At 38.2% G+C, this 27,955-nt stretch overlaps 3 protein-coding genes across 4 annotated transcripts; 1 reads left to right on the top strand and 2 right to left on the bottom strand.

Annotated features, from left to right (window-relative positions):
* Window positions 1-253: 253 nt before the first annotated feature.
* On the bottom strand, window positions 254-8,444 carry LOC115737840 (DNA polymerase delta small subunit). Its single transcript, XM_030670203.2, has 14 exons — window positions 8,303-8,444; window positions 7,859-7,988; window positions 7,089-7,195; window positions 6,838-6,964; window positions 6,414-6,521; window positions 5,257-5,372; window positions 5,063-5,146; window positions 4,431-4,499; window positions 4,255-4,326; window positions 4,086-4,177; window positions 3,887-4,014; window positions 3,596-3,697; window positions 3,421-3,488; window positions 254-429 (listed from the first exon to the last, which is right to left on the bottom strand). The coding sequence occupies exons 1-14, from the start codon at window positions 8,357-8,359 to the stop codon at window positions 376-378; spliced, it is 1,314 nt and encodes a 437-aa protein (XP_030526063.1). The 5' UTR covers window positions 8,360-8,444; the 3' UTR covers window positions 254-375.
* Window positions 8,445-13,875: 5,431 nt separating this feature from the next.
* LOC115737755 (VQ motif-containing protein 17) lies at window positions 13,876-14,560 on the bottom strand. Its single transcript, XM_030670079.2, has one exon. It carries the CDS (start codon window positions 14,456-14,458, stop codon window positions 13,895-13,897), a length of 564 nt encoding a protein of 187 aa, XP_030525939.1. The 5' UTR covers window positions 14,459-14,560; the 3' UTR covers window positions 13,876-13,894.
* Window positions 14,561-25,742: 11,182 nt separating this feature from the next.
* Window positions 25,743-26,722, top strand: LOC115737769 (18 kDa seed maturation protein). 2 transcript variants are annotated; one of them, XM_048282726.1, is made up of 3 exons: window positions 25,743-25,987; window positions 26,106-26,503; window positions 26,553-26,722. In XM_048282726.1, coding segments are annotated over exons 1-3 (507 nt in total). In that variant the 5' UTR covers window positions 25,743-25,879; the 3' UTR covers window positions 26,554-26,722. The 2 variants fall into 2 exon arrangements, with proteins under 2 accessions (XP_048138683.1, XP_048138682.1); XM_048282725.1 differs by having other exon boundaries at window positions 26,106-26,722.
* Window positions 26,723-27,955: the final 1,233 nt, after the last annotated feature.

The following is a 27,955-nucleotide window of genomic DNA, read 5'->3' as shown; positions in this document are numbered from 1 at the left end:
TCGTGCATTTAATAGGAAAAAACAAAGTAAAGTCCATATTCAACCAGACAATTCAAATAAGTCGATAAGAGGCAAAAGAATGTTAAAATAAAGAAAAGTTTAACTAGATTGATTAAGTCGCTTCATTTTTCTACCAAGATGCAGAATCCATACAGTATTAACACAAAATCACCATTACAAGGTCATATCAGGACTACATTTCTTGAAAGATTCACTTCTTTTTGGTTCAGAATTTAACATTTACTTTCAGTACAACAAAATGAAGGACCATCTGGAAAGTCTCACTTCTCTGTGGCGGAATAGGCGCAGCAAAGCAGGTAGAAGCTGTTTGTCATATCGATCCTCCATCGCAGTTTAACGAAACATCTTCCGAAACTAGACTGAAGTCCCAAAAGTGAGTGTGTGGCACTCGAGGTTTCTCAAGTTTAGCTGCAAGAAATTCGAAAACGACAAACCTTTGAGCATCTTAGCGAGTCAGCTTTGACATCACCAGTTAATGCTTTTGAACAAAAGCAATGCTTTCAAGTTCACACTGTGCATGTGATGCGACAGTATATTTAACCATCGAATTTGCAGCTCATTATACATTCTATCATCATATTGTGTGCTGCTTTTGCCCCTTTCTGGAAAAAGATGCAATCTGCCTAACAATGTGCAATAAGGAACCAGTCCCTTCACCGGTTCAAGATCTAAAACCAGATTTTCAAGCTTCCTGTCATGCTTAAATATTCTCCCCACGTAAGGGTCGATCATGGTCAGACAAGCATCTAAACTGCTAGTGAACTCGTGAAATAAGCCGGCTTTAGGAAATGCAATCACTCACTTAGGCTGCGTATGGTAACGTTTCTGTTCCCGGAACAACTTTTAAAACAGAAACGTTTTTTTCTATTTCTGTTTCTGTTCCCAACAACGATTTTTTGGAACAAAAACGCATTTGGTAATCGCAAAAAAAATCTGTTCCAGAAACATAAAAAGAACAGAAACACGTTTGGTAACTACATAAAGTTTCTGTTCTGGAACAAAAAAGAAGAAAATAAATGCGTTTGGTAACTGCAAAAAAATTGTTCCTAATTTTTTTCATTTAATTAAGGGGATAATATAAATTAAAATTAAAATATCTTTATCTTTTTAACTTACTAAATCAAATTAAATCGCATTTGTTCAATTTACTAAATCAAATTGGATCAATATATGTATAAGTAATTTATGCACGATTTATCAAATGATGATATGGACGAGATCAACTATAAAAAAAAAAAAAAAAAACCGAAAGAAAAGACGAATTGGAATTAGACAACGAGAACATCAAATATGTTTTCTATAGATAGAAAAAATTACAATTATGAGTTACACGTAAATGTTCCCAAGTAGTTAAAAATATGATTACCTTTAAACGAGGACCCTAGAAAAATATTAATTGCACTTTGAGTGAAATCGGGAATTAAATTGAAAAATATTTGTGCACTTAGGTCCTTTTAGTCCAATTGTGCAATTTTTCCAAACATAAGGAATCAAATGAGATGCAAGGTATCAAAATCTCATGTTATGACTCTAAAAGTAAAAATTTTGGCTAAAATGATTTAAAATGAAATTTTTTAGTCAATTTAGGATTATGTTCAATGAAGAGGCATGTGGTCCCAAACTAAATTTTTTTAAATTTAAGAGACCAAAATGAAAAGGGAATTAAAATAAGAATATGGACTATTTTTTCACATTTTTCTGACCACGAATACTATTTTTCCTTATTTTCGGCTATTTTTATAATTAAAATGAATCTGCAAAATGTCAAAAATTACAAAACATTATTTTTTGTTCAAAATTGGTTGTTAAGGCTAGGCCAAGGCTTCCAAGGTTGATTTTGTAATTTTATGAATTGTTTTCGTATTTTTAATTAATTTTTTAAAATAAAATGATTAAAAATCAAGTGTTAACATCATGCAAGAACAAAAGAGAAAAAAGTGAGTTAAAAAAACAAAATTGTTCCCAATTGTTTCTAAAAAATGTTCTAAATGTGTTTCTAAAAAATGTTCCAAGAACACAGAAGCAAATTTTTTTGTTTTTTATTTCTGCTCTAAAAGTGTTTCTGTTTCTCAAAAGTGTTCCCGAAACACTTTGGGAATACTTTTTTACCATAGGCATTTATGTTCCCAAAGTGCTCGAGGAACACTTTGGAAACAAAAACACTTTTTCTGGAACGTTACCATACGGACCCTTATCTTCCCGCAATAGATAAAACACTTTGCATGATAGGACATTATACAAGAGATTAGAATTAAATAACGGGAAAAGTACGATGTCATTGCCAAAAGTTTCTGATTGATCACTTCAATGCCAAATTTTTTGAAAAATGATCACTTAAGACTTAAGTGCTCACTTCGAAATGCTTCATCGAAAATCCAAAGTGGCATTTTTTTAATAATAAATCAAGTTGACATGGCTGGTCAAAGGTCCAGTCAACAATAAAAAAAAAAAGCTAAATTAAAAAAAAAGAATTAAACAATACAAAATACAAACTTAATTAGTTTTGTGGCGAAAAAATAATTATTTAAAAAATATAAAAAGCTAAAAATCCAAAAATTTTATTTAAAATTTTTTAAAATATGCTTAAAAAATATAACCAAAAAAACTTTTTAAAAAAATGCAAAAACAGGCTGCGAGGGCTTGCACAATCCCCGCCGCTTGAATATGCAGATTTTCATTTTTATCTTTTTTGAAATTTTTAAGCTAATTATTTAATTTATTTTAAATATTTTTTGTTAACTTTTTTTTAAAATACAAATTTATTTTTCAAAATTATAAAAGTCCACGTGGACTTAATTTTTTTTAAATACCATTTAATATTAAACATTTAATTGAAAAATGCCACATATTATGTTTGGCCAAAATTTCTCGCTAGAGGCATCAAAGTGATCCTTTTGTCTCCGATTTGGTACTTCAGTGATCCGACGGAAACTTTTGACACCAAATTGATCTCCGTACACAACTTTTGACACCGATACTATCCTTTTCCCATTAAACAACAAAAGATATACATATGAACGTAATATTGATAATTTTGACTGGATTATTCTATTGAACTACAAGACTTGAATCAAGGCTCACTTGGTCATGAATCCTCAATGAGGCGAGGAGATTAGTCAGATAAGCCCGGTATAAGGTGCAATTTTTCTCCACCCAATTGTGTTTTTTTCCCCTTCCATTATAATCTTTTGTCATTTGTACTTGCGATGATTCCAACATCAGTTTCATCCAAGCTATTTACTGTTTCAATATGCAGAAGCAGACTGACGTGCCATAACATTGATTGCAACAGTAGCAGAACTACATCTAGAATATCAGAAAATATAGTCAAGAAAAAACTTTTTATATATCCAGATACTTCAGAACGGTATTGACAGGCAGAATGAAAACGGACCATACCACAACTGCAGTTCCTGTCTCACAAAATTTAGGAATGCAAATGAGTCTCACCAACTGCCCTTCTGATCCTGCAAAAAATGATCAACTTTCAGTCACAGCTGCATAAGTTGCAGAGATTCAAACGGAGAGTCTCCATTGAAAAGCCAATTATTTTGAAATTCTAAAGAAATTGCACCTTCTACCAACTGTGTCTCATATTCATCCTGATTCCCAACAAAATAAACATGAGGGCAACTCTCAATTAGGAAAGGATCCCTATCGGTGAAAGGATAGCAGCCTGCATCACGATTATATAGGATCAGTCCAATAATGGGGAAAAAACAAGAATGCCTCAACAAAGCCTCAAGCCATCTACTCTATACATGATACTGTGCTATTCAGCCCTTTTCATAAGTTTTTGTTAACATAAGCCAATTACTTACATTAATTAGTGCAAAGTCAATAATAACAGAAAATGCAAATTTACCCAGAGTATTAGGTGTTGTTGGTGCAAGATGTCTCCATCTCAATGTTCTTTCCACAAATTCAAGCTTATTTTTTGCTTCAGAGTACTTCTCTAGATCCTCGATGTTTTGACCTGATGTTCCAAGAAACCTGAAAGATAAACCACAGGTGAAAACAGACTAATGCATGTATGTCTTCAGTCAAATTACGGGGATAATTACCTTATATTGTCAAGCTCAAAACAATGAGGATTTGTACAAGATCTAAAAGTGTTGTATGCTGATGAACCGGGGAAAAGGCATCTGTTGAGAGGCTGAAGAAAAAGGAGAGTTAGCAAGAACTACTAAAATTGAGCAACTACATATTTCACAATATTGGAAGATACCAAACCTGCTGAGGCAAGGCAAAGTTTGCAGGGTCATTTGGCCCTGGCATGATATCCAAAGGCAACCCTGCAGCTATCTGAAAATAAGTAAAGATTTCAGCAGCCCGATCTTTTAAGAGGCAAGAAAAATGACACTTTTTACACATAAAAGAATAAATACACTTAAGGACATTTAAATTACCTGCGTTAGCAATATGTCAAGCTCTTTAATTGGTTCAGACAATCTTGATAGGTCCTTAGAAGCCAAATTCTGCCACAAATGAGCAAATGACAGTCGGCAATACTGCTTAATGGAGAAAAAAACAAACTCATCATGATCACTATCCTTACTAGTTCTATCCCATTTACTGACTATTTACTTCCACTCCTTTGAGTTAAGAACATCTCTATCATTTATTTTTAAGCAATCATCAACTATGTCATTCATGGACAGTTAAATTCAAGAATCTTTTCCCTTGGATACCCCAAACACGCAAAAAAACCTTCCTAGCCCATGGGGAAATGCAACAGGCATTATGTTTATTAGCGTGTCAATATACAACTGTAGGTCACTCATCTAGTCCAATAGTAGAAGGGGTTGTACAATTTAGTCATAGATACGTTTATCACAGAAACAGAAGGGAAGCTCTTCATATCTAAGTGCAGTCACTGTATAAGTCAATTATTCCTTGCATCATAGGTGTTGCTGTGTCTTGAGATCCTAATTGCTATACCTTTTTCTGGAAGCAAAGAAGATTGTGTATAGATAGAAAGGGCAAAACACGTCTGAGGAAAAGCACCTTTCTATGGGCAAACAAGCATAAGATGACATACCTGTCTGTTAAGAATTCCATGTGGGATTTCAACTGAATTTCCAGCAATTACAACATGAACAATTTCCGCTGCAATACCTTGCTCCTGTTTAGCCAGCATCATAGCAAAGTAAGCAAGACAGTCACTTATATTGATTGGCCATGCATCTTCTACAAGATGGAATGGGAGAAGGAAAATAAAAAAGTAGCCTTAACCTGTTCATCCCCAAGATGCCCAGTTATATGATCAACAAGAAGCTGAAACTGGAGGGGGTTACAAGTGCTGCTCCCGATGCTAAGCCCAGACACAAGAACGACATATTTGTCTTCTCCTGCTTGAAACAAAAGGCAATGAGCGTGAAACGAAGGCCATAGCAAAAGACGTGCCAAATGAACAGACTTAAGCAGAATCTTAACTTCACATGCTGAGTAAAGAATTGCACATTTACTGAGATGAAAGATTTAATGGGACCACAACCAATTGTTTTAAAAGCTTAAGCTATTAGATATGGGGGTGGTTTAATATTTAATTACTTTAACACTCCCCCTCACGCATAGTCTGGTCTTTTTGCCTAGTACTAGACATGGAAATATTTTATTGGGAAAGCCAATATGAGCCTGGAAAGATTTGAACTCAGGACCTCATGTTCTGATACCATGAAAGATTTTATGGGACAATAGCCAATTGTTCTAAAAGCTTAAGCTGTTAGATGAGCGCGTAGTTTAATATTTAATTACTCTAACATGACGAAACTAAAACTAAGGAAAAACATACTAAAAGGGGAAAGTGGGATCGAGCATCATTTTAGAGACATAATAGCAAAACATAACCATGAGAAACAACAAAGACAAGTGAAGATGATGTTTTACTCTAACTTTATATCCTAATGTGCCTTCTTTTGTAACACATGTTCTGCACACAAAATCTAGCTGCAGGCACTGTCATTAAGAGCCTGAGCTCCCTATGCCCATCTAGTACATCTCACTCACTCAGAAACATTGCAAGCTTTTCGATATAGGCTTATTATTACACAAAGTCACTTCTCTTTTTGCTAACAATATGGCGTTTGGTATGCTACAAGAACTTAACTTATCCCCACCTGGTGTGATAAACTCTCCTTCTCACATACAGGGTAAATACAGAAGTACTCAAGACCGCGCTCCTAAGGATGGCCAAGAGAATGCGCAAATGTGATGATTAGAACCCAGCCCTTGAGTAGAATGCGCCAACTGCTTGAGCAACCCCTTAGGATAATTTAAAAAAAAAAAAAATGCTTACCTTGTTACAAATTAATCAGACACAAGAGTAACCTGTGTTCCCTTCCTAGAAAGAAGAAATACAAGAAAATAGACGGAGATGAATCAGTTCATACTCGACTTAAGAGGAAACTCCAACTGAGATGGTAGGCCTGCTTCAAGGACATCTTGGACTAGGAAGTCACCAGCATCAGTTTCCTTCCCATGCAAAGCAACAACAACACCTTCTCTAGACATGTTAGTTCCCATAATTCATGACAATAAAAGAAAATGATGATTTTCTTTCCACTTCAAATTTGCGAAGTTTGAAAAGTTCAATTGACACAATAACACTAACTCTTTGTATGATTTGTTCTTCAGAAAAACGGTAACTCATATAGATATAAACAAAAATAAAAGTATCTGTATTCGATACATTTCTTCTCTATGCATTCAGTCACTCATTCTTTTGTGAACTTGAGTTTGTTTATCTTTGGAAAAGCTATTGTCAATCCGTTAAAGAATTTCATCTTTAGTCCTGTAATCTGCAACTGATCATACCTGTCACATATGAAGTAGGTGAAAGCAAACTCCCACCAAGCTTTACTCTGCCACTCTCATCTTCTAACACAAGATGATCATCAGGGTGCATGAAGTTGTGGCGCTTCACAAGTGGAGCAGCAGACCTCTATTTTTTTTTTTTTTTAAGTACATGAAACAAAAATAAAATTAATGCATCTTGGAGACGCATCACAGTCTGAGTGCAGTGAACACAACTTAATTATATGAGACAAAATTACCAGGAAAATTACCTCTTTGGAGTATTCATCAAGTATAGTAGGTTTAAGCTTCATGTGCTTGTATAAAGTACCAACAATAATGCATTCCTTGCCACCTTCTAACCCCAGTACAGTGCAAACTACAAGATGTCATATACCAATTACGAATCTTACTGCACTATGGAATGTCAAGCCCGTGGCATTAGTGGAAAAGATGAGGCTTCTACTAATAGAGCTTCACAAAGGCCTTTCAACAGTTTACGAAACATTGGAAACTTTGACAAGTGTCCCTATACAGACCCACAATGCAACTGAAATAAACAAGAAAACAACTCTATAAACATAACAAAAGGATGGGGCTAAACTTCTATTTCAACAACTTTTAAATCTGGTGAACTCAAATAACAAGTCATTGACATTAATTTAAACAGATTATGCGCAATTTTTAAGACTATAGTGTTAACCCATTTCCTGAAACAGGGCAAGCGAAACAACAAAACCATAGAAAATTAAAACATAGAAAGAATACCACAAACAGCTTAGAAAAAAAAAGACTTCTGAGAAAAATTGCAGAAATCCCTCGATCCCAAATGCAGAATATTCATTACATTACAGAAACAGCAGGTCAAAGGCTAAGAGAACTATAAAGCACTAAATAGTTCCCCAAGAAATCCACCTTCCAATTGGGTACTACAACCCCAAATGCACTAACTGGATAGGAAAAACAGGAAGCCTAAAATGGCACAGAAACGAAGCATAACTTCAGTCCTTGACAAGAAAACCCTAACAGCCCTGAAATTTACCGGGGACATGGGGTTTCCAACTGGGAACGAGAGAGTAGAGGAGAGTACGCAACATGTGGAGACGAGCGAAGTAAATCTGACTGTACTGTTGACCCCTGTACACCTCCTTCTGTATCTCGAACGTTTCATCCTGCAATGCAAACCCCAAAAAGAGAAAAAGCCACCGTTGCGAAAATTAGGGAAAGACACGCCAAAGAGAAGACCCAGCTAGACAAATCGAACGAACAAGAAGTCGCGATCAGCTCGAGATTGGAAAAAAAAAAAAAAAAAGGAACAAGCATGGGAGGCTCTCTGAGCTTCGCGAAACAAAAAAAGATACTGAGGCGACAGATTCGGAAGCTAAGCTCGCTCGTTCCGCGAAGAAAGCAGGCGAAAACGCATCAATTGCTGCGAAGGCTCTTGGAGCACGACTGGGGGAGAAAAGGAAGGAGAAAATTCCAATACCAGGGAGTGGTAGGCGGACTGCTTCCGCTGAAGGGTGCTCGCCGGATCGATTTCCATGGCGGCCGTGGCGGGAAAAACTTGAAGCAGCAAAGTGGAGCTGAACCAGAATAATCTGCACGGTTCCCTCCTTTTCAATTGCTGAGCTACTAATGACTGAAGAGATTAATATTAACCGGAGGCTAATGTTCAACGGCAGGGGATGTAGCTCACATGGTAGAGCGCTCGCGTTGCTTTTCTTGCGAGAGGTACGGGGTTCGATACCCCGCATCTCCAACTCCGTGACTTACAATTGTTGTCCTCCACTTTTGCCAAGTGTAAGGTTTTTTATTTTCGTATTTTTGCCCGAAAGTTCTCGTTCTTTTTTCTCTTTTGCTTAATTATTTCCAAGAGGAGAAACTTATTGGAAGAGTTCTTCCCGATAATTTCGTTTTGGACACTACATGAATAGTTGATGTGATTTTCGATTATATCATATTGGGATCTCATGCTTTTGACACCATATAAAAATCATGAAATTATTGTCAACCTGTTCTAAATGCTTAAGATGTTATTAGATGTGGTATAATATTTAAATGTTCTAACACTTATTAGCATCACTAGGACCATCTGTATTGTTTTCTACCCTCGAACCGCAACTATGCCTAACTCACTCCTATTCTTTGACCATAGCCCAATGACCCCCCACCATCAGGTGAACACCATATAGGAAAAAATTACCAAAAAAGTCATAAATCTATTGCATTTGTGTCAATTCAATCATAAATCTTTTTTTTATGTCGATTCAGTTCTAAACCTTTTGCAATTCTGCCAATTCATTCCATCCGGCCAAATTTAGCCAGCCGGTCTTGACGAGGATGCTAGCCGGCACCAACCATCCGGGCGACATATTATTTGATTTTTTTTTCATTTTTTGTCCTTTTTTTTTCTTCCCTCTTCATCTTCTTCCTCCGTAGCGAGCGGCTTTGAACTCTATAACTTTAATCTTGTCCTAACAATGTCCACCACGAGTGGCTTGAAAAATTACCAATGTCCCGACAATGAACATGAAATCCACCTCACCAGGGGCCGAGCGAGACTCAACCTCACCAGCTCATATCCGGCCAAGTCTCGGCCTTGCCTTGCCCACCATGGTGAGGTCGACCTTATTCGATGACGGCGAAGTCGAGCCTTGCCATGGCTAGGCGAGGCTCTCCCTCACTAGTGGCCAATAGGGGTGAGCTTCGCCTAAGGTTGGCACCTCCGGCCAGTAAGAAGATGAAGAGCTAGAGAGTTAGAGGAAGAAGATGAAGAGGGGAAATAAATAAAAATAATGAAATAAAAATAATATGCCACCGGCCGGCGTTTACATCTACGCCGGCCGACTAAATTTGGCCAAATGAATTGAATTGACATAATTGTAAAAGGGTTAGAATTGAATCGGCAAAAAAAAAAAAGGGTTTAGGATTGAATTGGCACAAATTCAACAAGTTTAAGACTTTTTGGTAATTTTCCCCACCATATGATGACCGCAACTCTAATGCACCCACCTTGCTAGCAATTTTTTGGCGAAAATTGACCAAAATAACCACATTTGAAATTTTACATAAAGATTTAAGATCAAATTAGCAAAATTAAAAAGTTTAGAATTAAATTGGCATCCGTACAATAGGTTCCGAACCGATTTGACAATTTTCACAAAAATGGGAAGCTTCTAATCTAACTGTGTGTTCATATCAAACATATTCGTTGTGGGTAATGTATTCAGATATGTTGTGTGCAATTTGCGACACATAGCAATCGGGTCGTCGTGCAACAAGCTTTTTTTTCTGGTCATCTAACATCCACAATTGTAATCTTTTTCATCAGCAAAAGGGGGGGCAGCTCGTCGGATATTATTGAATCTTTGTTCAAAGATCAGACTCGTTGGGACTAGGGTTTCGAAGAGAGATCTCTAATTTCGTCTTAGATTTTTGGAGTAACGGTGGAGGGAATTAGGGTTACACAAATTTGAGTGGCGGATGCATTTGAAATATCTGGTCTAGAGCCCCATTGATTGTTATCCAATTTTCCAAATCACGCGAACCATGTAGGTATTTTATAGGATGAATACACCGCATGTCATGTAACCGACCAATCAAAAGTGATAAAAATTACGCACAAAATACTAAACCTCGCGTACGGAATGCAACAAAACCCTAAACCAATCAATTGGTTCGGCGAATTTCTAAACCTCTAGGCGAAAGTGTCGTCTAGTCTTAAATCTTTCATTTGGTTCCATTAAATATTGGGCTCCGTTTGTTTTTACGGAAAATGAATGAGTATTGAAAAACATTTTTTTAAAAAAAAAATCTCTTAAAGAAAACGAATGGACGGGAAGTCTATGACAATATTTGGACATAAATTATTGTTGATGGTAGAAATACTTTCCGGTGATTAATTATTTTAAGCGATATAAGCGATCATTTTTAAAAATTTATTTTTCAAATAATCCATATTTCACGAAATAAACGGAGACTTAAAACTTATGGTGAAAAGTGCAATTTAAGGATATCAAGTAGACATGTTTTCAGTTACTCGTAAGCAACTTTGGATACGGAATTAATTACATTTTCTCATCAAAAATAAATAAATAAATAAAAGGCCGAGGGTTTCATCGAAGCAATTGACATGTATAAGACTAAATTGCATTCCTTACACATGGGTTAGGACTTAAAGACATAGGACTTCCGATGTACTTTTTCCATGAAAAACCGAGATGTATAATTCAAACCGCACCAAGTAGTATGATATTCGGAACACGCAGACGCCGATCATTGACCGATCGTAGCGCATGATCATAGTCGTCCGTGCACCCGTCATGCAAAATATACCACAAAGAGAAGATAGGTGAGCGAGGTTGGATCTCACGTGGGTTGACTAGAAATGTGAACGTGCCACTTTGGCCGATGTCTCCAACTACTAAACAAAAGATGTTATTGCCCGTACGTCAACTGGGGTGAGATATTTGCTATCGCACCATACCAAATCCAATCATTTCTTGTTCACATGATTGATCACACAGCGTTGAGTATAAGTTCCGGCGTGATCCTACCAATCCGTCTGGTTGTCTTGTCTTCCTGCTCAAGCTGTTGACTTGGAAGAACACGGCGTGGTTATCTTGCGCTCTTGGCCTTAATTTTCTTGTTTCAGGCAACTTTCTTATGGATGTTGGGATTATCCCATATCGATTATAGAAGGAGTCGATGGTCGATTTATAAGCGTGAAACTTTCAGGATAAGAAAGACCCAAGACTACCTAACAACGGAATGATACACTAATCAGATTTTCAATTCGAAAAATTATCCCTAATGCAAACTAACGGTTGGAGTTTTTTTTTTTTTTTCCATTGCATACGTATTAGATCGATCCATTCAGTTTCTGAAAAAAGATTGGTGCGGGGTCCAGTTTATTTAATCAACGAATTACAAACAAGGCTAGCTACAAGTTGCATGTATTCCCATTACGTAAGGTTGGGCTCAATAAGGAATATTACTTCTCAATCGCCTTTTGAAGACGTGCAACCATGAATTGAAGCTCATCTGTCATCCTCATCCCATCTCCATTTTCGTAAAATAGAGCAAGTTAATCAGATCTACATGTCACGATGATATTAATACTGCCAAGTTGGGAGGGGCATAGCTTATCGCAGCCATTGACTTGAACTCCAAAAGTCAACTACTAATGTAAACCCCCCAAGCGTCGACTTAACATGTTTTATTATTTGCCCCTTTTGTGTTGTTCAATTCTAGGATGAATTATGTAGTGTGTGGACAGAAAAATGTCTTAGTGCGAACGAATCCTCCCCGTCTTTATGGATCCCTCATGTCTGTCTGTTAGGTTTTCGAAGGGGCTCATATACATGCGGTCTATCCCGGCTATAAACTTGAACTATCATCCCCGGTTCTTTTCCGAGTTCATTTTGTGTGTGCCCCTTCCTGTTCACACCGCACTCTCAACGTGGGTTGCACGTGGGATGGGATGTTGAAATATCTCATACTGTTTGTCCATAGGGTTTCGAAGGATTTTTCTCTGTATGCGATCTTGTCTCCTCCCCGATAGTTTCGATCAATGTTGATAGAGGGACCAAACCCGACCGAAAGAGGATTCGTGATCGGAGACATTTAGGATATGTTTGGTAACGCTCATGTTTCGTTGATTACTGTTCTTTTGTTCCCGAGAACAGAAAAAGAACAAAAATCTATTTGATAATGTCGCTTAATTTTTCCGATCCCGGAGACAAATCGGTGGCCAGGGAATAGATTTGGAATAGAAATAAGAAGAAAAAAAATAATCTACTTCTATATTCTCTGGAATAGATTTATAAACTATAATTTCTGTTCAGAAGCTGTTTTCAAGAACATAATTATTATCAAACAGGCTCTTAGTACCCAAGTCACAACCTAAATCGTCAAAGTGAATGAGATAAACATGCGCTTAAGATTCATGCTACAAGCTATGCCCACAAGAAGATCTTTGCGTCGCATGATTTCAAAATTGAAGAAAGAGTTCCAATTTCTGAATCAACCTTACGTACTTAGGAAAGGTAGCTTAGTGTCATTACACACCTAATGAACGTCTAAGAACTCATCAAGTTAGACATGTTTCAATAGGTGGTCTTTGTATGGTGTATAAATGTTTGTCCGGGATGCCACTGAACCACCGTTCCAAAAGGAGAATAAGTCAGGTAATAGTTTTTGGGTTACTATAAGACTAGCAAGTTTGTTTGGCCACAAAAAAATAAATAACAATTAATTATAATTATTATGGGGTCCATTTATTTAAGAATTTATAGTTCATAACATACTGTCATTCTCGCATTCACTCGAAAAAAGTCATGCTAGCAAAGCCCTTTCAAAAGCATATCTCAACGCGCTTTGAATTTTCTATATCTAAGATATACCGAAAGTATACACAAGTACTTTTCTTTTAAAGAAATCCACTAATACATCAAATCTCCCGTACAAATTCTGTTGATATATGCTTTGTCTCCTGAACACTGTATGTCAGGCAAAGAAACCCCTCAAGAAGAGATGTACATAAACCCCACATTGAATAGAAAAAGTGAAGGACAAACTCCAACATAAGCAGCCAAATCAAACAAGAACACCACAAAATCGTTCAAAGTAAGCCCCAGCAGCACCCCACTTAGCAGATCCTATCGCTTTGCCTCCATTACATCCTCGTTACTGTAGCAAGAAGTAGCAGCAGCAATCTCCACCAAAATGCAGATTCAGTATCCCATACGCTGTGTTTCATCAATATTTACAGCACAAGAAAATCCTCTCTCACCAGACTAATCGATCATGCACAGGCTGTGCATGAACTGGTTTTTTTTCCATACGAATCATTTTCATGGCCACTGAGATGCGTAGTTATATTTTTCAGAAGTAGACTGTCAATCTGAATAATGAGACGGTCTGCGTACCGTGTATATAATCCTTACTAAGCAAAGTAAAGAGAGAGGGATAGAGTGAACGCCTTCGTCGATCAATCGACAAACTCAGTGTCTTTCTCAATCCCCTAAAACTCTGAAACCAAATCTTGAAAACCTCTCCACACGCCCGCTTGCGTGTTTCATTGGGAGACGTGGTGGGGGTGATGGTGGTGATGAGGTGCTTCAAAGGTGGGGATTTGAGAAGCATCCGCAGGCAACAGAGGCAACCCTCCCAACTCATGCATGAAACCGTCCAAGTCCGCAAAATCCTTCAAGTACCCACCTCCCTCCCCTCCACCTCTCATCATCATCATCATCCCTTCTTCCTCCTTCATCCTCTCCCTAGGGTCGAACCCGCAGAACAGGTTTATCGGCTCCATCTTCCTTGGGATTGGCCTCTCAGGAGTGATCTTTTGATGCCCTTCTCTCTTAGGGAAGATGAGCCCGGGTGACTTCCTTTTCTGGCTCTTCTGATGGTCGGAAGTGCTGGCGGTGGGCTTCCCGGTCAGGCGTTGCACGAGGCCCCGGAAGTTGGCGGTGTCAGTCTTTATGATCTCCGGGGCGAATATGTGGATTATCCTGATCTTGGGTTTGACTTTGGCAATTGATCTCGAGTCTTTGTGGATCCCTAGGGCAGATGATGGGGCTGAGATGGAGCTTGACTTCACCATAAAGGGTTGTTCCCTGAGGATCATCTCCTCCATGGCAACAAAGATATCTCAGTTGTCTGAGAGAGAGAGAGAGAGATGGTGGCGGTGGTGGTGGTGGTGGTGGTGGTGAAGGAGTTGGTGAATTTGTTTAGAAGAAGAGAAGAGGATGTTTTCTATATAGAGGATAGGAAGGAATAAAGAAAGATTGTTTAGTTGGGGAAGACAAGGAGAAAAATAATGATTAACAAAGCATATCAAGCTGTCTTTTTGAAGGAGGGTTGGATCATGGATCGTTGTCAAGCAGAATACAGGGTCGATTCTACTAAAATAATAGAAGTAGGTTGCCCGAAATTCTGATTACTTCAACCATGACAAAATGGCTCCCTAGGAAAATTTACAGGTACATATTTCTTCTCTCATCACGTTTAACGCTGGTATACGCAGACCTATTCAACGTTTAACATGAATCTAAAATATTAGTACCGATAATATAAACATGTAAAAATTTGTTGTAGTATTAATCTATGATACTAAAGCCATTTAGTTAGCTCATTACTCAAGAACTTTTGATATTGGTTCGATCGCCGCTACAATTAGATGCACAATTTAGGGTTTTCGAAGACATAAACCCCAACCCCCCGGGGATCATGATGACTTTACCACTCTATAACTATGGTTTTTGAAACTTCAGTTTAAGAGATTATGGCTAGGGTTCGTGATTGTGGTCCTCAAAATTCACAACTAGCTTCCAAATATAAAACCCTGACTAGAAACAAAAGAGACCAAAGACATATTATTTGTCAAGGTATATCTTTGGTGGATCCAGCTTAAAGTCAAGGATCAGTTGCCAAATGGTTAGAATATACAAATACGGACTGGTACGGCAGTTTGTTCCCGCCCTTGCAGTGGGATGCCACTACTTAGGATATTCTTGCCTGTATAGATTATCCAAGTGTCATGCCGTGCACAATCCAACAGCTGTATACTTTCCCGCGTCTCTGTCCTTAAAATAAACGAAAGCAGAATACAGAAAGAATCATACCCTAATCCTCACTTTTCCCTTTCTTCTTGTTTCAGTTTTGCCACCCCTTGGCTAAACATAATATCTCTATTCAATACCTCGTCCATGTCGTGCGATCTTGTGAGCCATTGCTAACTGTTTCAAAAGTTTAAGCTATTGGATGAATGTGTTATTTAATATTTAAATGTCCTAATAAGCTCCCTCATGCGTAGGTTGGACTTTGGCCCGAGCCTAATGGTTGGAAATATGTAATTGACGAGGGAAATAGGGGTCTGAAAATATTTGAACACATAATTTACTGTATGATACTGTATGAGATTATGGGACCTTAGTTCAAATCTCTTCGGATCCCTCACTTGTCTTCCATTTAAAGCAATTGGCATTAGTCCTATTAAATTCACACATCTAAACTACTACTATGTTCACATAAACAATCGAAGCATGTTGCGGCATCCAATGTAGGCATGGAGCGAAGCACGAAATCCACCATCTTGCTACCGCCGTTTCAAGATCACTATCTCGCTAGATCGAGGTGCACTAGATGTTTACGGATCATTTATGTGAGCGTGCTACAAGCGTCCTTGACTTTGATACAATTCATGTTGATTTCTATATTCGGATCGATCAAGTGACAGGTACTCAAATGTTGCATCCATCGATGACACTATAGTTTACATACAATGAACCACGTCTTTCCCAATTTATGAAACTAGGTCTCTTTCTCGACTTACAAAGAGAAATTATCCAAAAAATCATAAATATATTGTAATTGTACAAATTCAGTCTCAAACATTTTGGATTTATGTTAATTTAGTCCAAAACCTTTTTTTTTTTTTTTGTGTCAATAAAGTTCTAAACATTTTGCATTGTGTCAAATCAGTTCATTAGGCCAATTTTGAGTGAAAATTGCTTAAGTGCACGCCGGTTGTGCCACGTAGGACGATTGACAACGACGTGGACAAACTTCAATAACATTTTAATAATTTTTTGATATTTTTCTTTTTCTTTTCTTTACCTTTTTTCTGGACTTAGAGCCGGCAAGGACCGCGACACCGTTGAGGGCAATGGCCCCTTGCCCGGATCTCACGAGGGCTGCGATGCCTCGCCAAATCTTGCCATGGGAGGATGTCGCAGTGTCGCGACCTAAAATTAGGTTAAGACCTTATGTAAATGGATTATCAGGCTAATTTAATGACTAACCTAATACGGACTCTCCCAAGCCCTACCAATTCGCAACTTTAGTTAATTAGAATGATTTAAAATTCGGAGTCGCCACTAACCATTTTGGGTAGGTTGATTAGAAACCTAAATAAAAAAAGCGGGATGACTATTCTTATTTATACGAACCAGAGATTGTGGATTCGGGGACTTGATTACATTAACTAATTAAAGCTAATGCCCTTTCGGTACCTTAATTCCATGAGATATCCTAGGTCGGCAACCCAAGCTTGATTGAATTCACTTTAAGTTCAAATGAGGTGTTTTTGTGTTTTCGCTTTTTAGAATGAATGCATGATATGAATGAAGGAATGCATGAGTGAACAAAAAACAAATGCAATAACACGAATAGATGACTAAATAAAGGGATGCAATGCAAGACACGCAAAACTAAAGCCATATTTCCCCATATGCGAAATTAACTAACCAATTTACACACGCGAGATGACAAAGCATAAACTCAAATCACGATATAAAATGCAAAGTAAATCGCGACAACATGATATGATTATCAATCAAAACTAGGTTAGACATGCAATAGCTATGCAAGAATTCATGTTTAATTAAAGGGACATGCGACTTTAATTTAGCAGCTCAAACATTGAATTAACCGGCTCTAAAAAAACACGTAAACCTAAACATGAATTCTAAATGATATAGCATAACCATATAATTACATGGCAAATTATGATATGCAATATGTAAACTTGCAACATGACAATTTATGACAATGCAATTTTTCGAAAAAATATGGCAAAAAGATTAGTGGAACTTGAAAAATTGATATGCAAGTGAGATACGCAATATATGTTATAGATAAACAAAGAAACATGAGATATGCAATGTGATATATATGCATGAGATAAATGCAAGATGTGAGCAGATTTTTTTGGTATTTTTAGAATTAGAAATACGCATGAGACCAAAGATATGCTTGACGTACGAATGATATTTTAAAAAATATGGAATGCAAGAAATGATATTCGAAAATATGAAGTAGATATGCAAGATATGCATAAAATTCGGAATATGTGCGAGATTGACGTGAGATATTCAAGATATGCTAAATATACAATGAGATAATGCGAGATATGCATAACAAAGTTTTCTGGGTTCTATCCCTTTTCTTTTGAATTTTCGGCCAGATTAAAAATATTCCGATTTGATTCTCTTTACCTAAATTTTCAAGATAAACTTAATGAGATAAAACTTTTAGGAAACCTTATCTTCCCAAAGATTTAATCAAACATGATTTATAAAAAAAAACCATATCTCACTAAATTTTTTAGGATTTTTTTTAAGTTTAACAGGAAATTTAAATTAGATCATATATCAATCAAGGACAGAATATCAACCCAATCAAATAATCCAAAATAGCGATCCAGATCAAATCAAAACCTATCCTTTTGCAATTCTTTTCGAAAAAAGGGTATTCATAAATCTAAATTCGGCTTTTTGAAAATGGCGAATCGGATCTAAATGGCGATAGATCGGATTAACTAAATCCCCATCTTTACTAAGTTGGAGGGTCGTATCCGAATGGCGACATAGATGTTGCCTATTAGAAATAAATTTCCTAATTTAGATTTAGATTTTTTTTTAATTCTGAAAATATGTCCAATGAATCCAATTAAAATCCATTTTTTCGAAATCTGACAAAGGTTGGGTTTTGGCATGTAAAACTTGCTCCTTGAATTTCCTGTAAAAATTTTCAGTGTTCATGCCGAAGAACAGAAAACAAACAGCAACTAATTCATGCAAAACAGCGACAACAATAGTCCAAAGTCTCACCTTTAAGCTCTCGAAAAATTCTGCATGTGTTAGTAGCACGAATAACATGAAAACAGCTTGATTTGGATTAAAAAAAACATGTGAACAGTGCAGAAACTGCAGAGACACAGCAGTAAAATAGCATGTTTATCAATGTCGATTCAACCCAAAAAAAGTGTAGCAAAGTTACCTTGTTTTGCTCTCAAAATCTTGCACGTGTCTAAGCTGGAATTTCACCTTAAAACAGTTCCTTCTTGCTTTTGATCTTGTTTCGCAGCAAAAATAGACCTCGAACCTACTAGATTCCTAGCACAATATAGTAGCTAGGTTAGATATCGAAATAAAGATGAGAACGAAGCTAATTCAGTCCGCAACGGCAGCTGATTTAGTGCGGTGCGGGCGAACGGGTGGTGAACTTCAGGCGTCGGACTTCGAGCGAACCAGTGAGCAACTCATTCGATTTCGTGGAACAATTTGATCACTAGTGCAGCGATTTGTCCTTTAGTGCAACGGCTGCTTGGATTTTGGTGCATCAATGGCTGGTGCAAGGATTGATCGAGCAAAAGTATGTTGAAGCCACCCAAAGAAGCACATGTACTGGAGTGGACAAAAATCTACCAAAAGGAACCAATTGAAATTCCTTCCGTAGACACCCTCTAGTTGCTCAGACTTCTCTTACGTATCTCTCTCTCTCTAATTTTTGAATTGTCCCCCTGTGACGTGAATGTAAGTCCCTTTTATAAGCAAAGATCATTAGGGTTTTCTCAAGATCTCCATACTTTTTTTTTTTTTCAAAAGAATATAGTATTATCTTAATATAATTAAAGCTTTAAGGGTTATTAAATAATGCAGATTTTCCAAGCCCAGCACCACACGTATATCTGCAAGATTTGATCCATGTTATATTCGTGGCCTTGATCAAATTTCCAACCAACATGCGCTCGGTCTCGCTCAATTTTGACGAGGCTTAAGACTCTTGTTTTTGCTTATGAATTTTGGACACCATGTCCCCTACGCGTGCTTGCTAAATTTTTTATGAGTTCTTGCTCGGACCCTACGTCAATTTCGGATTCGCTTCCACCACAGGTCCAATACAAAATGTAATGCATGAATACTAAAATTGAATGAAAATAATGAGCTATTATTTTTTGTAGGAATTAAAATTTAACTCCAGATTTTTATGCAAAATAAATAATTAAGGAGAAATCAAAATTTAGGTGTCAACACGCAGCCCTCGCGGGCACTAAGGTAGGGCAAAAATAGAAAAAGAAAAAGAAAAGAAAAAAATTATAATAAAATTTAAAAATTATTAAAATTGTCCACGTCACTACCGTCAATGCCACGCAGGACAACCGGCGTTCACGTCACCGATTTCTTATTAAAATTGGTTGGACGGACTTAATTGACAAAATGTGAAGAGGTTTAGGACTGAATTGACACAATTGCAATATATTAATGACTTTTTTGGTAATTTTTCCGACTTACAAAACTCGGTTATTACGAATGCACTCTTCAATCTTGCAGGGTCAAGGCACTAAAGTTCGTTGTCTCTCCGTCTCATCCACAAGAAACAAACTGTGTAACTCAGCATAAATTTGTCGGTTGAACTTCCCGGGACCAAATGACCATAGTCATTTTTCTGGGCAAGGACGTCTACATTTTGTACATCTATCGTCATAGAAAAAGATCACTTTTGACTTCATTTCGTCCAAGGTAGATATGAGCGTTTTACTTATCTACCTTGAGAAACCCCCCTTCTTCTTTTTTCTAGCAAATTGACCAATAAATGGGAAGTACGAGGACAATGGTCCTTTTTAGTCCCTTTTTACAAAATGTCTTCGATAATTCCAAGAATGTGCATCATCCGCAACTGTTGCCAATCACCAAATAATCAATAGAGACATAATTATGTAACGGTCTTGAATCTATTCTGAGATTTTACAAAAAAAAAAATCAAATAAAAAATAATTTGAAATTAATGTGGAGTGTACTCTTTTAAAAATTTATGATCCACAATATGTTGTTAATCTCTCATTCACTCAAAAACTGTTATGCTAGCAAAATCTTAATGAATATGAAACAAAGAGAAGTAAAAAGACCAGCTGAAGTTAGGAAAAATTGTCCAAAAAGTCATAAACCTATCGACTTGGTCAAATAATTGTGCCAATTGAGTCATAATTATTTTCATATTTTGTCAATTGAGTTCATTTGATCAAATTTTGGTCATAAATCGTTGATGTAGACATTGGTCATTACACATGGCACGACCGGTGCTGATGTGGATAATTTTTTTATATTGTTCAAAATTTTTATTAGTTTTTTTATTTTTCCTTTTTTTTTTTTTTATCTTTTCTTCTCTTTTCCTTTTTTTTTTTTATTTTGTTGTGGTCGATTGTTGGGCAATGCCATCACGGCCGCGATAAGTTGAGCAAGGCTAGCCTCATCTAGATATGGGTAAGGCTGCCTTGTTCGTTCATGAGTCCGGCCTCACCCAATCTATCGCTGCCGTGATGGCCTTGCCTAGACTATCACGGCCTTAATGGCCTCATCCATATTTGGGAGAGGCCAGGCGACTACCATGACCATCGCTGGCCGTAATTAAAAAAAAAAAAACAATGAAGGAAAAGAGAAGAAAATAAAAAAGAGGAAAAAATAAAAGAGAAAACAATAAAAATTTTGAGAAAATATTAAAATTCTCCATGTCAGCGGCAGCCGTGCCTAGTAGGATGGTCGACACTCATGTCAGTAATTTTCGTTGAAAATTGATCAAATGGACTTAATTAAAAAAAAATGAAAAGGTTTAGGACTCACTTGACATAATTAAAAAGTTTAGAACTGTGAATTAGCAAACGTCTAATAGGTTTAAGACTTTTTGGACAACTGTTAACAAACCAACAATAGTACGTGTTTAACATCGAATTGGGAATTAAGTCTTGTCTAAAAATGACTTGATTAGACTCAGAATTTTAACATCTGAGTCTATTGAACTTTTAACGTCACACGGGGAACGCAAAATACAAGTCCAAAGCCCAAGCCCAAATGTTTCTATAGTTAGGCCGTCAGCCCACTCCCATTCCTTCAGCACCTGACATACGAGAAATTTATTGACAAAAAAGAAACCAACAATATCAACAAACATCAGTAGATAGATAGATAGATAGATAGAGAGGGGGTAGTTAACTTTGTTTCATAGCGCCTGTTAAAGATCCAAACCCTTTATTTGTTTAATCGAAGAAATTCTCACGATTAAGCTGTAAATTTGAGTTAGTGTAGATTTTATGTGCTGATTCATTCTAATGTTGGAAAATTATGTTGCAAAGTAATTATAGTGTAGAGTATCGAGTTCATCGACTCCAGTAACTTTGGTTGTTTGGTTTTGGCATTCCCAGGTGAGTCGTGCTTACGTCTTCTTTGTTCTTATGAACTCATGACTTCAAATTGATATGAATAAGACATGATTATCAGGTTATAAAAAAAGGCATCACATGATTTGATACTTCCTTGAAAGGAAAAAGTACTGCTTCGAACATGTTTATTGCTTAGAGAAGGATCATATATTTTTAACCTTTATGATCATTTGAAATAGTGTTGATATGGAAACTTGTGTTATGAAATGAATTATGAAAAGGTTATATGTGTTATTTTATAAATTTGGTTTAAGAAATGTGTTTTGCTAGGTGAATTGAATTTTGAAAGGATATATGTTCTGGTTAGTAGAGTTAATTAATGGGATGAATTCTGGATATAATTTGCGGGTATTTGGAGGATAAGTTAGTGGTTTGATACTCATCGTTGGTGTGTTTGGAATCAATTGAGAAGTTGAGTATGCAAAGATGTCTTTTTGGCCGAGCCATCGGCCGATACAGGTGAAGACTTTGTTAAGGGAGAATTTTGATCGCCTTTATCATAGGGCGTTAAACATGACCATAGTTGGACATAGAGCATTAGAACCATCAATGAAATAATATTGTTGTATGATTTGATATAGCTTGATCAATGGAATGCATCATTGATACGTATACAACTTTGCATAGATGATTATATATTTGGCAACAGGTTTATGTTGGAAAGAAACAAAAATCTCGGTAACGCATGTAAATTTATCGTTTATATATTTTTTTTCTTCGAAGCTATCCGAGAAAATGAGATATATCAGCATATTAAAATGATAGTTATAAATTTAAGGAAACGTCTACTTCTCTGATTGGACAGACCAATTAACATATGGTACAAAATTTAATGTTTGCATATTGGTTCTACACCAAATTATCAGTGCCTTCTAACTTCAAAGAGAGCGGCTAGCTGCGATGCTTTCTTGTCACCAGACCCAACCCAGCGAGCTACACTTTCACCTCGACCACCTGCGCGTGGCTCGCCTCCACCCCAGACACCGCCCTGCTCTTCGTCTCCCCCGAGTCTTTCGCCGCCGACCACTGCAAGAACTCTCCCCTCAGTCGTCGCTGAAACTGCAGCCGGCAATGCTACGAATTTGTCCGTCATGGCTCTCTTTGTCTCTTCTCTCTTTCACCTACGCCGCAGCTCCACACTGCCTCTGCTTTTGTACCTTTGTCTAGCCAACCCTCGCCGCCTCTTACAGTGATCGACTCTATCGTCAGCGTCCATTCAACGAGAAAGTATTTCATGTGATAAGTACATCATGCAACAGTTATGACGTGGTGTAACCGACCAATCGTCGATGTTCTCATGTTGTGAACAGATCTCGCTTGGTTCACTTGCTTGTTTGCATCTCACTTTTAATGGACCAATTAGGCAGCATGTCGCTGCCACGTGATATCTCCGACACGAAAGGCGTTTCTCCCGTTGGTCCAACGATCATCGGAGCAAAGCACAGCACCCACCATTGCTGCTGTCCATGCAGGGCTAAGATGGGATGTCTTGTTTTGATAGCTTCCTGGGAAAGAGCTACTCAGCGTTCATTTCGGTTGGGCCTCTTGATTTTATTCTTCTCTCTAACTGCCGTCGTCAAAAAAATATTAGGTGCATTGTAAAACCTCTCCGATGGACATGTGTCGATCCCTGAATGATTCAATGAAGTTAATGTTGGATATTTCAATATGTTTTGAAATATTAAAAGCTATTATTATTGTAACGGTTTTCTACCGTCATCAATTCGTAACGCTTTTTTTGTCTGTCATTAACATATGACGGTTTTACAACGGTCGTATAACGGTTTTCTAACGGTCGTATAACGGACTCATGACTGTTTTGTAACAATTTCTTAACGGCTCTCTTTTTGGTTGCATATGAAAGAGAACTTCAAGAGACAATCTTCGCGATACAATGAATTTACAAAGAGAGATTTTTTTTCTTCTAAAAGCTTTCTTTTCTTGCTGGGTTATACACATAACATTCATTCTTTTCCTTCTAATATTCAGTGCGGAGTATATAAGAAGGTTTGTTTGTGTCTTAAGATGATAGCCGCTAGGAATCTTATGCACCGAGTTTCGTACTTCGAGAGGCGAAATTATCCTTAAGGACAGTATTTGCACATCTCGGACTACTGTTTTCACTTTTCTCGTCTTTTTCAACATATTTTCTTTAATTGTTTTTTTTTCATCTTATCTAATATTTTTCCAACATTTAAAGCCACCGACCAGTATTTCCACATGGGCATTTTTTTAACGGAACTTCGATAGGCCAGAGGTGTAAGCACCGCGAGGTGTAAAGCGATCGGGCCCCTAATCTGCATAGACCAAGGGCGAATACTCATCATTTACGGCATGGACTACGAGAGCATGGCGATTGACCTCAATGTCAATGGGTCATCTCCCAAAGAAATAATAAAACAAACAAGGGAAGCCCGCTTCTATTCAAACCGGACACTTTCATCGCATAGATCTCTCTATGGATTATGTGGATGAAAGAAGCCTAGTTTACCTAGTACCACTTATCTTAAAAGGCCGGCAAATAAGACAACGATTTCATAAAAATATAGAATAGCCTTGTAGAGTAGAAAGGGGCTCTCTAAGCTTGTCCGGCAATAGAATAGGGTGGCTTGCTTTGACCAAGACTCCCATTTCCAAACATTAACATTTCGAGGGAAAAAAAAAAAAAATTCTTGCGATAAAGATTAGTGTTTTAAGTTTAACAAAGAAACAGGTGCTATGCTAACTGCTTAGGAATGAAAAAATCGGACTTGCATCTTGATCATCTTCTCGGTGTGCGTGCTGCTAAATCATGTGTGCGACGAGGGTGCTTGGAATTTTTTTTTTATATTAAAAAAAATGCAAATATTGTCGAAGCAGACTACAAATTCGAAGAAACAAACAAGACTCGCCCGTTAGTACATGTCACCCACAGGCATGATATTATGGTAAATGACTTTCGACCCACTGACCGGGGTACCAAACCCTAGGAAAGGCCAGCCTCGTGTAGCCACACCGACCGTAGAATTGCCACGTAACCTCTCACAAGCATATAAGACTTGTGGTCTAAGTAAGATCAATATCGACATACTATATGACAAGACATGATATATGTATACATCATTTAAAAAAAAAGAATTTCGATACGTTAAATTCTTATAAAAATATTAACAATGAATTTCTTATTATTCTTTTTCTGTTAGGGATTCACAATTAATTTTTTATTTTTATGTTTAGTTTGGCAAGATATATTAATATTAGGGTGGCTAGGTGTATGACTTAAATATGTATATTTTTTATAAATTAACATTTTGACTCCTAATTTAATGAAAATGCTCAAAATTAACTACGTGAGTATCGAAATGGCATGTCGGGATGTTGGTATTGTGTGTTGCTGGTGTGTCTTGAGTGCTGATCATGTGTCGGTCGTATGTCCGAGAGTGTCGGGAGAGTATCGGACACGACACGGAGACCTTCGGAGAGTGTCGATGATTCTTGGCATGTGACTCGCTCTTATTGAGTCATTTTACGAAAAATAAGTGATTTGAAAATTATTAAAAAAATAATTGTATTAACAAATGTAAAATATTCCCATCAATAAATATTTATGTAGACGGTGAAGTATTTTTTTGATGAATAGATGATTATATTTTAAAAAAAATTATATTATTTTAATTTTCGCAGCACCATTTCCCTGTCGGTGCCCGAGACCAAAGAGGATAAGGAACCCCATAACCTACCATACGGTTACCTTATAATAACTTTATCGCTGCGACATTGATCCCCCAGAGATCTTCCGTTTTGTCCAAGGACGCGTGTCCTCGGTACAGTGCTGCGTACCCTTGTCGCCTTCCACGTGGCGCGTTGGTGCTCCTCCACCTGTCCAGTGGACCAGACGCCGCGCGACTATTTAAGGCCCCAACCATTCCAAGAACCTCTCATCTTCATTTCATCAGCGAGTGAGTTTCGAGTCAAGTCTTGTGATCCGATTCGAGCGTGATTCGAGAGTAACTCTTTCTTTTTTGGGTTCTGCTGTTGTTTGTTGTTTGTTGTTTGCCGCCACCGAGTGTTGAGCAGAAAATGCAGTCCATGAAGAACGCGGCGGCTTCCACCAAGGAGACGGCGGCCAACATCGGCGCCTCCGCCAAGGCCGGCATGGAGAAGACCAAGGCCGTCGCCCAGGAGAAGGTTCGTCTTTCGATCTCCGATGGTTGAATCAACTCGTCTCGCAATGAATGTTTTCATTTTTTTTTTTTTTTTTGGGTGTGTTCTAATGAATTGGTTTGGCTTTGGATTATGGTGGCAGGTGGAGAAGATGACGGCCCATGATCCAGTTCAGAAGGAGATGGCGACCGAGAAGAAGCATGAGCGGATGGAGCAGGCCGAGGTCAACAAGCAGATGGCCCGCGAGGAGAACGCCGCCTCCAAGCAATCCACCGCCGTCACTGGCCACATGTCCACCACCACCACGACCACCAGCCCCGGCACCGGCACCTACTCCACCACGGGGGCGGCTGGCCTCCCTACCGGGGAGCACCAGGTGTCGGCCCTGCCCGGCCACGGCATGGGGCAGCCGGCTGGACAGGTGGTTGAGGGCGTGGCGCAGTCCCACCCCATCGGGACTGACACGGGCACAGGGCGGACCACGGCGCACAACACCCGGGTCAGCGGGACCGGGCAGGGCTACGGCACGGGCGGGTCCTATAATTAGAAAAGATTATGATGAATGGGGGTGAGTTTGGGTGCTGTAGTGGGAGAAGTAATAATGAACGTATCAGAGTGAGTGTTTCCCTTCTTTGTATTGTGACGTCGTACTATGTTTTCAGGCGATTTCTTGTGTTTTTGGGTGTGTGGGGTGTTGTGATTTGTGAACATGCATTTTACCGATGGATGTAATAAGACGAGATGATGTGTTTTTACCGAGGGTTGTCTTTATTCTCGAAATCTGAAAAGTGAAAATAAATCCCCAGCCAAACGGCTATAAAATAATTAATAGGTTTTACTCATAAAATTGATTGGAAGATCGGCCAGAAATAATTGATAACTAATTGGTGATAGTTAGAGGTGTCAAAATAAGTGCGTCGGGTTGGGTCCAACATGGTTCGATCTATAATGATTTATTTAATTTATTTTTTTATATTCATATAATAAAAATTTAATAATTCATATTCGATCTGGATTTAATCTATATATCAACACTTTTTGCCTTTCTTCGCCGCCACCCCCACCCAACCGTCGTGGCCATCGCCGGCGCTGATTGCCTGCCCGCTAGCCTGTTGCCGCCCCCCGTCTCAAGAGAAGAAAGGAGAGGTCCGTCTCTTTCTTTTTGCTTCAAGGATTCAACTTTGTGCGACTTTCGACACCTGCTTTTCCAAAGGAAAAGAAAAAACCAGCAAAGTTTTTTAGTCCCACAGTCCCCTTCTTCCATAAGACGGAAATGCATGCAACTTGAGATTTAGCGCCCGTGATGAGCCACTTTTTTAGGGTTTTTAATCCGATCGGACCCTTGATACATGCGCTTCCCATCAAGTGAAAAATCGTGGTGTTGAAGCCTCTAGATATATCTTTGCTCGGGGCCGTTCCATGGAAAACTGAGTTGGATCGATGCTTCTCTTTCGCTCTGCTTCAATCTCAAACCCTAATCTTTGTCGATGATCGTAGGACGATGATGACCTCAGCTGTTTCTCGAACCCTTCGTTCGACGTATGTTATGGCGTATAAAACTCTTGGTTTTATCTCAAACTTCATCCAAATTTAGAACGCTTCTCTCTACACGCTCACGCCAAATGTTGGGCTTTTTTTCAAATTGCATACAAAAAAAAATTTATTTACCATTTTAGGGGAGAGAAAAGATATTTACCGTTTAGGGGTCCGCTCGGTAGTCTTACAGCCGAGCGGAACCCGCTCGGCGGTCACAACGCCGAGCGGACATCCGCTCGGCAATTATACTGCAGAAGGGCCGGCTCGGCGGTTTAACTGCCGAGCCGAGTGGCCGCTCGGCTCTATAAGTGCCGAGCACCTGTCTTGCTCGGCACTCAGAGTGCCGAGCAAGACAGCAAACAGAGAGAGCAAAAACTGCTCTCTCTGCACCGTGTGTTATTTTTTTTTTTTTTCTGCACGCTTTAGTGCAGAGCGAGAATTCAACTCGCACTAAAG

The sequence above is a fragment of the Rhodamnia argentea genome, chromosome 7 (genome assembly GCF_020921035.1).
Source record: "Rhodamnia argentea isolate NSW1041297 chromosome 7, ASM2092103v1, whole genome shotgun sequence".
In the NCBI taxonomy this organism is placed as follows: domain Eukaryota; kingdom Viridiplantae; phylum Streptophyta; class Magnoliopsida; order Myrtales; family Myrtaceae; genus Rhodamnia; species Rhodamnia argentea.
The sequence above is the reverse complement of the archived record's forward strand: the minus strand, read 5'-3'. Positions and strand labels throughout refer to the sequence as shown.

Coding starts and splice junctions, on each gene's coding strand:
- LOC115737840 (XM_030670203.2), bottom strand. CDS start 8,359: ATGGAAATCGATCCGGCGAGCACCCTTCAGCGGAAGCAGTCCGCCTAC. Junction 4,327..4,430: donor TTGACATATTGCTAACGCAG/GTAATTTAAATG, acceptor ACTTATTTTCAG/ATAGCTGCAGGGTTGCCTTT. Junction 4,015..4,085: donor TTTGAGCTTGACAATATAAG/GTAATTATCCCC, acceptor TTTATCTTTCAG/GTTTCTTGGAACATCAGGTC.
- LOC115737755 (XM_030670079.2), bottom strand. CDS start 14,458: ATGGAGGAGATGATCCTCAGGGAACAACCCTTTATGGTGAAGTCAAGC.
- LOC115737769 (XM_048282725.1), top strand. CDS start 25,880: ATGCAGTCCATGAAGAACGCGGCGGCTTCCACCAAGGAGACGGCGGCC. Junction 25,988..26,105: donor AGGCCGTCGCCCAGGAGAAG/GTTCGTCTTTCG, acceptor TTATGGTGGCAG/GTGGAGAAGATGACGGCCCA.